This window comes from Cynoglossus semilaevis, chromosome 1, assembly GCF_000523025.1.
Source record: "Cynoglossus semilaevis isolate Cse_v1.0 chromosome 1, Cse_v1.0, whole genome shotgun sequence".
NCBI classification, from domain to species: Eukaryota; Metazoa; Chordata; class Actinopteri; order Pleuronectiformes; family Cynoglossidae; genus Cynoglossus; species Cynoglossus semilaevis.
Genome location: NC_024307.1, coordinates 17410572 through 17425303, shown reverse-complemented (window position 1 = coordinate 17425303; position 14732 = coordinate 17410572). Strand labels below are relative to the sequence as shown.

Sequence of the window (14732 nt, the reverse complement as noted above, 5' to 3'; positions counted from 1 at the left end):
GACTGCAAGGAAACGGAAACACACACACACACACACACACACACACACACACACAGAGGACTGTGACACAGAGCAGGAGTTGACATCTATTTTAAATATTTGTCCTGCTCACAGGAAAATGAAGGAAGGTCAATGAAAATCCTTTCTTCCTCTCGCTGTCTGACACCCACACCCACACACACACACACACACACACACACACACACACACTGAGAACTGTCATTGCAAACACACAGCATGTTGATTCACCCAAATCACAAATGGGAAGGTAAAATGAACCTGGTTTGAAAAAACGTTTTGACACAACTATTGAATTTTTTGAAACAGACCAAAACCTCCACCAACAACTACATCGTTCCTTGGTTATGCTAAGGAAAGCTACTGTGATAAAATGTACACAATCACAATGAGACATTGATCTATATAACTGTTCAAAATCCCTCATTTAAAATTTCCTTAGTAACACAAATTGACCACATGGGGCAGCAGTGAGGAGACAGTTCCCATGTCCCTGTGAGGCTCTTTGTTACAGTGCTGTACGGACATTTGTATTTGTAACATTTGTAATTGTTAGGAAAGAGTTAACCCACAGGGGGTGCTCAAAGCACACCCAGGACTGCCATATATATATATATATAATGTAATACCCTCAAATAAAACTAAAAATCTCCTTCTAATATCCTCCCATCCATATTATATTTAATTTATACCTATAATAGATTTTCTTATATATATTTTTTCTTTTCATTTCTTTTCAGTTAGAAGAGAAAGTATAATCACATTCACATCATAAGCAGCAGCAGTGCTGGGAGACTCCTCGACTCGTCCTTCTTTTCTCTCTAACCAGCTGCTTTTCTGAGCAGGCACGTACTGGAATAGAAAACAAACACCCCCTGCCTGCGTGCAGGCATCAAGAAGGAGGCAGAGTGAGAGGTTACGCCTGATACGCCGCTGAATCGCAGGGTAAAAAATTTAAAGAACCTCTCTTTACGGCAGGCGTCCGACACCTGGAGGAAAACAGCTGTTTGTTTACAAGAGGCTGACAACAGGGGGTGCTAACACTCACCACCGCAGCTGTTAAACCCCACCCGTCTGGCGATGCTCACAGCGGAACAAAAACTCTCAACGTAGAACGAGGAATGAAGGCTGGACATGTGTTTTACTGTTGGTAATTGATAAAACTTTCTTGAAAAGCCGAGTCTAATCTGGACCCAATTCTAGTTGGTGAAATATAAACTGAAAAAAACAAAAAAAGAGCTGGAAACTAAAACCACACCCAATGAAAAGAGAAACAGGCTGCACACCAGGCTAAAAAGACTCTTCTAGAACATAAATACCAACCAAACAAGAACCAAACTCAACCAGACCAAACCACAAACAACAGAAGGGAAAGACTGAAACTAAGCCCAAAAACAAAAGTGTCCAAAACAAAACCCAGACAAAGTGATTATCTAGATCAGATGACTAAATCCAGATGCTACTTTACAACCTCAACCTATCAGCTCATTAAATAATCTAAATAAGTCTCTGCCGAAAAGACAGGCCAACGATTCCAGACAAGACCAAGACCCAAATCAATAAAAACCAAAGCCACTAAAGAAGAGCAGACTGAGAAGGGACAAAGTGCCAGACCAAGAACCAGTACCAACTGGAACAAACCAGTTTAGCCTACGTTATACTGTTCTTATTGGACCAGAAAACATACAGCAGAGCAGACCAATAAAGACAAGGTCAAAAGCAGATATAGGAATCCAGAGAATTCTGCAGTAACAAAACACACACACACACACACACACACACACACGCAACAGCTCGTTGACAGCAGTGAAGCCATAACCTTCCCCTCCCTACCCATAATCCCTCTGGGGACTGACCCAACCAGCTGCTGCTGCTGCCTTCCTGAGTGAAGGTAGAACACACACACACACTCACACACACACACATACACTCACACACACAAATATGGTCACACAGTCACACACAGAGAAAATTGAAAATATACAAAAAGACAACAACAAAGTGAGGATCCAGCGAGAAACAGCAGCCAAAAGCATGGAGGCGTTTCCTGTTTGATTAAAGCAGATTTCTCTGATGGATTGTGGTTATTATACAATACAAACACACACACAGACAGAAACCACAACTCTGTGACATAATGTGACGCTGAACCAAACGAAACAGTAGTGATCGTGACTGAGCAAATCTGACAAAGTAGAATGGTTAAAAAAGGACAAGAATAAAAAGATTGACACATGAAGACAAACACACGAATCTTCACCAATGAGACGGTGACAATTCTAAATCAGTTGGAGGGTGGAAATGAAGACTTGGACAAATTAGATGCAGACAAAGACCAAAAATGAAGACGAAGACCAAGACCATTGAATACATGCATTATGACAGACCAAAGTCCAGGACCAAGACAAAGATCACCTCTAGATGTTTACAGACCAAGACAAAGTCAAAACCTTTATATCTATGGAAGTGAAGCTGGGTGTCATCAGGACTCTGAACCACAGAGCTGAACACATTCAATCCTATTTGGGCCTTTAAACAAACTACCAGGACTTTAAGAAGGAATCGGGAAGAAAGAGTATACGCAAAAAACTTGTTTTAGGGGGATTAGCTCATTAGCTCGTTAGCTCATTAGCTCGTTAGCTTAAATGGTTAGTGGGATCAGTTCCTGCATCCTCCATAACGAACCTTGGTGGTTCCATACTGTAGCGGTTATCATGCCTGCTTACACATCTGCCTTACACACAGAAGGTCCTGGGTTCGAGCCCCAGATGAACCACATGACCCCAGTGTGGGATCAATAGTTATTTTATTATTATTAATATTCATTATGTCACTGTCGTCTCAGAAAAAGTTTTTAACTAACCCCAGGTCCAAGGCTACTCTCAACCCAACAATATCCTCCACCAAAAAAATAGTTCACCCTAAAACAAACTGAAACATCCACTCGCCTTCCACTACTTCAGACAAGACTTTCACAGACCCAAGTCAAGATCAAAGATTTTAAGACTTAAAACTTTCTGAAACAAGATGTTTGGAGACCTACACAACCCTTAGATCGTAAAGAGCAAAGACATAACAGAAACAGACTGAAACTTCTAGGAACCAAGACAAAACTAAAAACCTGAAATCCTCATATATTTATGGACCAAGAAAGAACCAGTGGAAGTAATGACCTCAAGGACCCATCACTAGACCAAGACATTCAGGACAGAAGACATGATGAAGTCAAGACCAGCACAACAATTACTACACCAGTCCAGGAACATGAAGAACCAAATAAAACCAGGCTGTTAAGTCACCGAACCAAGACCTTCAGCTAAATAAAACAAAAACAAAAACATACCTAAAAAAAAAGAGTCATTCATGTATATATTTGATTTTCTCAAAACAAAACCAGCTAATTAACATAATGACTCCTAACATAACATGACGGGCCTCGACTTCCTGAATCAGTGCGAGCTTCGTCTGCACAATGAACGAGAGAATGAGAATGAAAAGAGAAGAGGAGAGAGGAAGTGAAGAGGAAAGAGAAAATGAAACCGTCACAGAGGCAAAAAGAAAGAAAAAAAGGAGAAGAAAATCCTCCTGTCGTCTCGGTGACAGTGAAACCATTAATCCACACGCTCACAAGCTTATAATGAAATTATTCCACTGAATACACTGACACTGTGTGTGTGTGTGTGTATGTGTGTGTGTGTGTGTGTGTGAGAGAGCAGATTAATTTGGCAGGGTGTGAGGATTCATTCAACTCTATCTGTGGGGAAGACAGACTTTTACATCTCAACCATTTCGTGAGACACACACACACACACACACACACAGAACAAAGACAGACAAACAAAGAGCTCATCACGTCGTTCCACCAACACTGATGATACATCTACAGTAACAGCAGGAACTGTGGCCTATCTTCAACACACAGTGTGGGCTATGTCTCACACAACAGAAAAAGAATGGATGGAAATTAGAAAAATATTAATTATATATAATAATTAATAATATATATTTCAAAAATACATGTTGGTTAAAATATAGAATAAAGTTGAATTATTATAATATTGGTTAACATTGGTTATATATGATAAAAACAAAGGGTATACACACCTATCCATTTGATCTATTTACACATGAAATAAAACTTTGTTCCCAAACATCTGGATGAGTTCCTGAGTTCCTGAGTTCCTTAAGGTTTAGTACAGGAGTTGTTTTGGTCTTGGTATTTTTTGGCAGAGATCAGGAACATTTATTGGAGGATTATTTGTGTCTTGGCCTTGGTGGCTGAGAGTCTCTGTACTCAGGTTCTAGGACTAGTCTTTGAGGCAGTCTTTGAGGGTCCTGGACCTCATTTGGTCCCAGAAATGTGTTGTTGTGATTACTAAAGTTTAAGAACTTGTTCTTCATCCACTGTCGTGCTAGTCCTCAGAGCGTCTCCTAATCTGAAGGTCCTGATTTTGTTCATCGTCTGGTTCCTGCTGTGTCAGTCTTTGACACAATAGTTACAATAGCTAATTAGCCATCATTTTTATTACCTGACTGTCAATCATAATTACTGGCAATGAGCCAATGTGCTACAAACTAGGATAATACAGTACTATAACTACTGTAATAATATCTACACTTGTATATTATGGTAAGGAAACATAACTCAGACTGCTGTGCTAAGCTAACGAGCAAACAAACCGCCCATCTTTTTGACCATTTTCCCATTAGTTTGCTCTCTTTCCCGCTCTCTTTTTTCCTCCATTCCCTCCCTCCTCCCCCTCTCCCCCTCCCCCCCCCTCCATCAGTAAGCCTGTTGAATTTCAATTCAACTCTCAAGGTTGTTAACTCTCGCTCTCTTTTACAGCAGCGTCACGTCGGCCAGCGATGGGGTCAACGTTCACGGGGATCTGTCTGCCTCCCTGCTCCTCCCACCGGACCTTTTGATTGACAGCAATCAGGACTCACCTCCTTCCTGCACCTCCCCCCACCTCCTGCCTCCCCTCATTCACCTGTCAAGACAATGACTGCCCGTGTGTGTGTGCGTGTGTGTGTGTGTGTGTGAACCTCTGTCATTTTTAATTATCCTAATTATATTCAGCTACAGACACTGAAAAAAAAAATCCCATGATCCCTTGCACCTCCCTCTCAGCAGACCCCGACAGGGGGAGGGCACCGTTGCTGTGTCGGACATTAGCATAGGATGGAGCTTTTGTTTAAAGAGGCTGCTCCGCCTTCCTGAAATCAAACAATTAGTGATGCAGACAAACCTCGGGGCCTCACCCACGTAAATAACATCGACCCTACGCTGCTCTTCTTCATTCCTCCTCTCTGTTACCTCCTTCACCTCTGCCTCCGCTCTCTGGACGCTTCATTTGTTGGTCCAGACATTCTTCTTTCTCTCTCTGCCAATACTGAAGACGATAATGAACCTGCCGGACCTCACAGCAAGAATGAGAGTATAAAAGAGGGGAAGAGATAGCGGGCGAGAGCAGGGAGTTATGGGTAATCAGGATGCCAGGCGTGCCGCTCACCGCCATGACCTTTAGTCTGGCCGTCGTCAGGTCAGGCCGTCGTTCTGGAGTCTTGTGGGCTTTGAGGCTGGAGAAAAACACCTGGTGTGTGTCTGTGTGCCAGTGTGTGTGTGTGTGGGTGTGTGTGTGTGTCTGAAGGCCTGGATTCACTGATGAAACACAAGGCCAGTGAGTAAAACAATGTGTAATAAACTACGTGTGTGTGTGTGTGTGTGTGTGGTAATGAATAATAACTCTGATATTGACAGAGAGACTAACAGCTGACCTTGTCGATTCTTAACATCTTCTGGTCTTGGTACTAATTATTCTTAGCATCATGGTCAGTTTAAGACTGGACCTTGTCTTAATCCCAAAAAGTCTAAAGATTGTCTTAGTCCCTACAGTCATGTCCTCGTCCCTCCAAGTCTCACTCTTATTTGTCTGATCGCTGCCCTTTGAATCCTAATCCAACAACCACTGGGGTTGATCTGGTCTCAAACTGGATTCCACTGATATGGTCACCTATATTCCTGGTGACGGTTCCTGAAGGGTCTCTGTGCCACAGACACGACGCGGCCTCTTCAGGTCTTCAACTCTAAAGTCTTTGACCTTGTTCTGGTCTCCAAAGGTCCTGACCTGCCTGAGTCCCTTCAAGGCCTCGTCTTGATGCTGTAACATTAAACCCAGAGACTTCAGCTCCCCACATGTCCATACATGTCCACGTCCTAATCACTTTCAGTTTTGACGCCCTGTCTGACATGTCACCACTTCCCATTTACAGACCTGCTCTGTGATAATTCCCATGATCCTCTGAGGGCAGCAGCTCTGTCCCGTCTCTCTCTGCGTCTCATTTTATACCCGCCATGACAGATTGATTGACAGTCTGACAGGACACAGCGATGTCTCATCGTAGCGTCAGTGCTGTCTCTGTCTTCTTTAATTACAGACTCTTTGAAGACGGTCGGGGAAAAAAAAAAAAACACGGCACTGCTGAACACCAGGCAGGTGACGGTCGAACAGGAAACTGCTCACACACTGACACAGGTCTGAAAACTCAGGAGGAGAATCTGATCTCAGCACAGTCAACACACCATATACACATACATATATGTACATATACATACATATATCTGTATATATTTATATATACAGATATATGTATATATATATACTGTATATACGTATATACACTTATCATAGATGTGTGGTATATAGAGCAGCCAAGTCATATGTTGATGCAGAACAGCACATCAAAATGCCAGAAGAAAATAAGTAATCAGATCAATCAAATTATCAATAGTTATATTATAAAAATATAATATAATAAAAATGAACATTTCAAGGAAAAGTTAAATAAATAAACTAGTCGAGTGCACCTGTATATCCAAGAATTCCAAGAATTCCAAGTCTATCCACTTATTATTGTTTTGACCACATTTAGGATTTTTTTTTCCAGATTAATCGTGAAAAATAATAATTATCAAATAATCATGGTTGATAATGATTAATCTAAAGTTACCCTGTGAAAAATCTGATTAAAATTCTAATTATTTTTTCAAGATAGAAAGAGGTAAAAATGTTAATTGTTATTTCCTAAAATGGCTTTTAAAAATGTACTTTTTAAAAAATGAATAAAAAAGAAAAGAAAAAGAAAAAGTCAAAAATTCAAATATGAACAAAAGGTAAAATAAATAAATAAAAACTTTACATAAAAAGTTTACATTAATAAGTGTGTGTGTGCATCGGTGTGTGTGTGTGTCTGAACCAGGTGCTCTGTCAGTCTGTTGTAAACACACTTTGCAAACACACACACACACACCTACATATACACAGACTGTTCTCTCTCTCTCTCACACACACACACCTGCATTACTGCTCTAATCATCGTCCGTCTGTCTGCAGCTTCTTCATCATCAAACACCACATGTTGTTTTAACAAACACCAAACACAACCTGTTTGGGTTTTTTTCATAAATCCAAAAATATTTCCCCAAACCTGAGACTAAACTTTCTTTAATGGACAGCTGCTGTCATGGAGTTCTCCCCGCCTGTAATCCAGTCCTCCGTTAAACTTGGAGTTTGGTAGAAAAGGCTGCACAGAACAGCACTGTGATAAACTATTTAACATAATAATAATTAAAAGGAATAAAAAGGGTTCAGTAAAAAATAAGGAGTTAAAAATGAAAAGCAACTGGTGTTCAAAATAAAAAGTATAAGAATACATGATAGACCATGTTGATAACACCAGAGGACGATGGTAGAAAAAGTACTTCAGAATGGGTACATTAAAATATATATATATATATCAATCGTTGAAAATGTTTTTAAAAATATATCAATCGTTATGACAAAGTACTGGAAGCTACAGCATGTGAAAGAATAGAGATTCTTCACTAAAACTCAAACGGTGAATTGTGTGAATGAACACACACACGTGGAGGATGGACAGGCTGAGGAAATGAAAACTGATGAGATGTCACCTCTTCATCTTCACACTGATGAAGATGAAACAACTTTTCTGTGTCCACGTTTCTGCCCAACCTTCTTCCTGTTTGCTGACACACACACACACACACACACACACACACACACACACACACCCTTCTTTCTCTCTCTTCATTAACGTTATCAACCTCTCTGGCCTAATCTCTCTGAAATTAGCGTCTGTTCTCCGACACCACGCTGACGTGCTGGCATTCATTAGCGTCTGGTTTTAGTCAAATCAATCACTACTAATGCTGCTGCCGCTGCTGATGCTGCTGTTGCTGTTGCGCCCAGCAGCCCCGTGCCGCGCGTCCTCAACGCTTTTCTCAAATGTCATCCTCAAACTTCTCACAATCAATTAGTGTGCAGATTAATGAAGCCAATTTACCACCAACATGTCGACCTGCGCTCTCTGCTGAAAAGGCCGAGTGTGCATGGAACGGCGCACGTGCACGTGCACGCGCACACACTTGTGTAGCCGCAGAAATCACAAAAAAGCTGCAAAAATGAAATGGAATGATTGAAACATTCACCGCTCAAAAAGCACCGGAACTAACACTAGAAAAATATCAATTACAGGAACGGTTCTATGGGAATAAGTAACAGAAGACACACATCCAGTGCAGGAAATGGTACTAAGAGCTGGGAGCAGCATCCAAACCCTTTAATTCTAGGAACCATAAAAAAAAACAGCAGCTACATTTGCATTTCTGCCAATGAAACAAGAGCAACAACCACAAACAGTACCGTGAACTGTTCTATTTCTACCATAGGAACAGGTACTAGTGGAACCAGACATGATGACAGAAAACAGGGACTAGGTAAAGAACCAGGACCAGTGACAGGGACTAGATGTTGTTCCACTGCAGGAACTGGTGTCAGGGTTACAGGACTAACAGTACCAGGAACTATATGACAAGGTAGACCATTTAGCAAGTAACATTTAGCACTCACTCACACTCACACACACACACTCACACTCACACACTCACACACTCAGTGACTGTGTTACTTTTCTCACAGCTGCCTCTAATCTACCTCAGATGGTTGTCATAGCACTTCTCTTGGGACCATAACAAGGCATTATGGGATGTCTGGGAGAGAAGGGGAGCAGATTGAACCAGCGACACACTCGCTCCTGCACATAAGGTCATGTCGGTGAAAATAGAGGAGCAACAGATGATCGAAAAAAAAAAACAATAAACAACAGACAGTGTTTGTGTAGATCAGTTTTGTTTTCTGCCATGTGGGAGAAGGGGTGGGGCTTATATATACATGGGCGGGGGGCTGGGGGGGCACATCAGAATCTGATTGGTTGCAAACACAGCTTTACAGCCTGGTTGTTTTTAATTAAAAACTTTCTTTCCTGCACTGGAGTCCATGAGGAAAATGGCTGCTGAAGAACAGTGACCTCCATGTTCTTCCATGATAGAGCCAATGATTTTCTCCATGGACTTTGGTGGGAGAGTGAGCTCAGCATCACGTTACTACCACGCTCACATACGTCAAGTCATGGAAGTTTCATGACTTTAACTCACAGGGACACAGGAGCTTCAGGTCCGACGCTGCCTCCTGTGGTCATTCTGTGTCATCGAGCTGATGAATGACTTAAAATCACGTAGTAACGACTTCGTTCCATGGAATTACTGACGGGGGAACAAAGTGAATCAAGTCCAGTGTGTTTGAAGGTAAAGTCATAGATGTTTTGGTGAGAGGGAAGTGAACGGTTTACGAATTCCACCTCAGGATCAGTTTGATATCATGAGCTCAGTCTCAAACAAGATTCAGAACAAGATTCAGCAGAAAAATCGGAGTTTTCCCGCCTTTGTTTCACCTGAGTGATTCCTCTTAATTTACGTTGTGAGCTTTCAGTGAACTCTCATTATTTCTCATCATCTCCCGTCCACATTAACATTATCCCAGTGATTCCTCATCATTCAGCCGACGATGATTTTTCACCACGACGACTCCAATTATCCCTCAACATCCTCCTAATGCTGCTGAGGCTGCGGCTGCTGCTGCTGCTGCTGAGGCTGCTGCTGCTGCTGCTGAGGCTGCTGCTGCTGAGGCTGTTACTGCTGCTGCTGCTGCTGAGGCTGCTGCTGCTGCTGCTGAGGCTGCTGCTGAGGCTGCTGGTGGTGCTGCTCTGACCTCCGCACCGCCTCCTCTCCTCCCCCACCCTCCGCCTGCGCCTGCTGCTGAGGCTGCGGCTGCTGCTGCTGCTGCTGCTACTTACGCTAAATTATTAAATGGAATTATGAAAGTGTGATAATGACTGGGTTATCGCAGCGTTCACTCCCTCAGGAGTTTAGGCGTGTGTGTGTGTGTGTGTGTGTGTGTGTGTAAAACATGTGTGTTTCTTGTACTTTTTAATCCCTAAAATGCTCCAACTCCTTATCAGTTTAACACGCAGCCCAAAGGCTGAGCTATTAACATCACAACCAGCATCAGATTCTCTCTCTCTGTGTGTGTCTGTGTGTGTGTGTCTGTGTGTGTGTGTCTGTGTGTGTGTGTCACTGTTTCTCATTTTCTCTCCTCTCTTGCCGTCCATCAACTGCCTTTCAAACTAAGTTGTGCTACTTACATATAGGTTTAGCATAGGTATACACACACACACACATGCAGGTGTGTGTGTGTGTGTGTGTGTGTGTTTCAGAGTGAAGCTCAACATTTTCTATAATATTAGGAAGAAATCCTACCTGTAAAATGTGGCTTCCCATGTGAGGCTCGAAGATCTCCGAGGCAACGGCGCTGGGACTCCTCCTCCTCTGGGTACCGATAGCTACACGCAGCACACACACACATGCACACACACACACGTGCACACACGCATGCACACCCACACACAAACAAGGAGAGAAGAAGCACAGGACAGGACAGAAAAAGACCGGTGAGACTAGGACACATTGATACAAGCAAAGCTACACACACACACACACGTGCATAAACACACACACTTTCACACGCACACACACACACACACTTGTATACAGCCTGGCGTGACGAACATACATGGCACAGGACAAAAGGAACCAGTGAGGTCAGCTGGGCAGGAACAGTGTGGGACAGTGAAACAGGTTAGCATCGTTAGCTTCCCCAGAATAGTAGAAAATAGGGAGGAGGCTAAATGCACTAATGATGCTAGCTGTGTTCTTTAAGAAGAAAGATGAAAAAAAAACAACAACTGAGAAATATTTTGCCAAACTGAATACAAACCAAAGTGTGTTCATCTGGTCGCTCTCTTCAGAAAGGTCTGTCCAAAAATCCAAAAATGTGTTTTTGTTTATGTATTTATTTCTTTACAATTATGGCCTAAAAGTGACTTGTCATCGAGGAAAAGAGTGGATTGGTGGGAAAAAGGGGACTGACAGAAAAAGACAAAGAAAGAGAATGAAAGTGAATTTTATGGGAGTAGATAAAGAAGGAGGTTCTGGAAGGAAAGGGAGAAATGTTTTGAGGATTTTTAGGAAGAAGAAAATCAAACAGACTGTGTCTAGCTCAGATGTGAGGAAGACAGAATGTTATTACACAAACATTTTTTATATTCTGTATATATATATATATGTATATATATATATATATACAGCATATATATTTATATATGTATTAGTTAAGGTTAACAAAATTCATAATACAGTACGTATTATCCCTATTATCACACAAAAAGTGTGTGTGTTGTGTGAGTGTATTGCAGGATATCAGCAGGTATTTTGGCAGAATGTCAGAACCCATTCATCACTCCACACCAAAGACCTCAGAGATGGTAGGAAAGGAATCAGGGAGTGGAGAAAGTGCTGAAGGAAAAGGAAAAGATCCTAAAGGATCACGGCAGAGAAGAGAGAGGGAGCGGGAGAGAGGGAGAGGAAGAGAGTGAGAGAGGAAGAGAGAGAGAGAGGAAGAGAGAGAGAGAGGAAGAGAGAGAGAGAGGAAGAGAGGAAGAGAGGAAGAGAGGAAGAGAGGGAGGGTGTTAAAGGATTTATAAAGGATTTAGAGTCAAAGAACAAGTGAACCTCTCCCAGTTAACGGAGCCCCGCGCTCCTAAAGCAGTGATCACGTCAATGGAGCCGTCTGCACCAAAGTCAATAGAGAAAATGAGTGATTTTAGATCAAAGGACCTTGTTGATCCACTACTGCCCCCACTGGAGAGTTTGAGTGTTTTATTGTGTGAAGTTACTGTAGTGTTAAGTTCACTGTTGCGTTTTACTTCAGTAGAGACAACTTGGCTGGTTGTACATTCAAATAAACGGAAATCAAATTCACACATTGTTGTCGTGTCTGAGTTGGAATCCAGTCGTGCGGTGGATTGGACGGTACGGTGGGCCACATTCTGCCTGTGGGTCATCAGTTGATGATCACTGGTCTATCATATCTTTGTCTTTATCTTTACATTTATTTCTTGTCATCACTGTTTAACGGTGCAGCTGTGGTTTTATAAAGAACTCCCCCTACAGTACCAGGCTCCATAGACCAAACCAGTCATTTTATAATAACAGCAGAAAGATGCTGAGGAGCCACGGCTACCTTCAAAACAATGTTCAGATATGTTGCTGTATGAAATGGTTTATTAATGTTCCTGTCAGTGACACAAACTGACCACACCAAGCAGTATTAACACAGTCGCTTCTCTGTTCTCCTAAACCAGAATCACTAATTGGAGTGACATTGACAGACATGTAAAGCCAAGCCCTTCAAACATCATGATCACAAAGGTCCAGGTATCTGATCAACTAAAACTCCAACACCTGCATCCTGTTCCTTCTGTTTTCTTTCATCATCTTTCCAGATTTCTGTCCAGACGTCTTTCTTTCCTCTATCTTCAGTCTCACAGTCTCGAGCTCATATTTTATACGTCCTCACAGAGCGCAGAGTGATGGCGCTCTCTGTTACACGTAACAAAGTTTACAGCTGCTCACATATAAACCAGAGTCAGTCAACCTAACAGGGGCTCCTTCTTCCTGAAATGAGATGTTTCGGCCGATTAACTCCGATACGGCGTCGGTCCACTAAATCACTCTCTACATCTGCATCAGCTCCTCATTTTCACCGTTCACTCTGTTGCTGCTACGTCACGTTCAATGTCACTGCAAACACAGAGAATTACAGGTCTGAACAGGTCAATACCCACTCCTCAGTGTGACAGAGGAGTCCCGGTGATAGACCGCTATCTGCTGCGAGGAGTCCAAAAAATAGACCACCAACTGTAGACCATCGACTAGCAGCAGAGCGCCGAGGAACAGTCTACGGAAAATATTGGCATCTTGTTGCAAAACGGATTTCCATTTTGAAGCCTGGCAATTTGCAGAAACACATGTTCGACGTCTCTACCTCACCAACGATTTCATATTACTAAATCAGTTAAGGTCTTTATTTTTTAAATCTTTATTTAATATTTCAATTGTCCTTATTATTCCAAATAAAATCTATTGTAAAATGTAAATGACTTTTCAGATTCTTTGCTGCCTTGTGTGGTCAGTTAGTGTCAATTAAATAAATCTGAAGAGTAACAGCAGCACATTTTGTACATGCTGATGTAGGAAACAGTGAATGAACAGTCTGCAGTCTGTTTTGAAATTATATTTAGGAATGGCCTCTTTAAAGATGTAGGAGAAGAGGAGCAACAGTCTACAATGGGATAAATACCAACTTGGCTGGTATTCAGGATTTGATGTTGTTTGTGTTGTTTATGAGCTAATAAGGTTAATATAAAGGTTTTTCAGGTTAAGGTTGAACTGTATTCATCCCACACTGGGGAAATGTTTTAAATTCAGGCCAATGGTGGATAGATAAGATTACAGTCCCACAGGGCTATGGTCCAGGACCCGTACTAGTTTGCCAGTTTTTGCATAGTTTTTTTTTTTATAAAATAATGTGCTAGCCTGTGAGGGACTGTCAGGGTATTTGGGGTGTGTCCTGTCTTCTCCCAATGTCTCCTGGGATTGGCTCAAAATGGTCAGAATTTCATGCTCAATTTTTGGTTCATCCTTTTTTTTTAACACTGTCTTTGTCAAAAAGCATTTCAAAAATAAAAAACAACACCAGGACATCAGTTAAATCTTTTCAAAAAGACAGAGGTCGCTGATGCCACAAGAGGGCGCTGTTCGTTTGGACAAGAACATCGTAAACAGGATGGCGGAACGTTTATATCCTCGACTCTTTGTTGTTTTTGTCTGAGCTTTATTCTATGTGTGTGTGTGTGTGTGACTTTATGATGTCCCTCAGCTGTCGGTCTCTCTCTCTCTCTCTCTCTCTCTCTCTCAGACACACACACACACACGAACAGAGTCCATGTGTGAGTGTATCATCATCTCTGCTGTCTCCTCACTTGGCTGAACGCCAGCTGCTGTGTGTGAGTCAAGGACAGGAGAGGACGAGAAAGACAGGGAGAGAGAGAGAGAGAGAGAGAGAGAGAGACTATGTGTGAAAGAAGAGAGAATCTAAATGTTTAGAGATGCACCGTCGTTCATCCATTCATCCTCTCTCCATTGATTATTCTGCTCTTGTTCCAAATCGGTGGAACATGTAGAAAGCCCATCTCCACCAACGTTGGTACAGCTCCTAAAATAAATAACGCTCTAGTGATGTGATGGACTGATGTGACGGAGGAGGACAGAGAACACAGAAAACTATGGAAGTAATGTCTGACCCACGTCTGCAACACACTCCAACATCTGGGTCACCACAGCTGGACTGGACTGGACTGGACTGGACTGGACTGGACTGGACTGGTCTGGTCAGTCC

General features: G+C 42.1%; 1 protein-coding gene across 3 annotated transcripts in view; it reads right to left on the bottom strand.

The window, feature by feature from the left end:
• Positions 1-14732, bottom strand: part of npas3 (neuronal PAS domain protein 3) — a 152055-nt gene that overhangs the window by 59840 nt on the left and 77483 nt on the right. For all 3 annotated transcript variants that reach the window (XM_008315565.3, XM_017034430.2, XM_017034437.2), the window contains one exon: positions 10694-10776. In XM_008315565.3, the coding sequence (XP_008313787.1) occupies positions 10694-10776 (83 nt within the window). The remainder of the gene's footprint in view (positions 1-10693; positions 10777-14732) is intronic.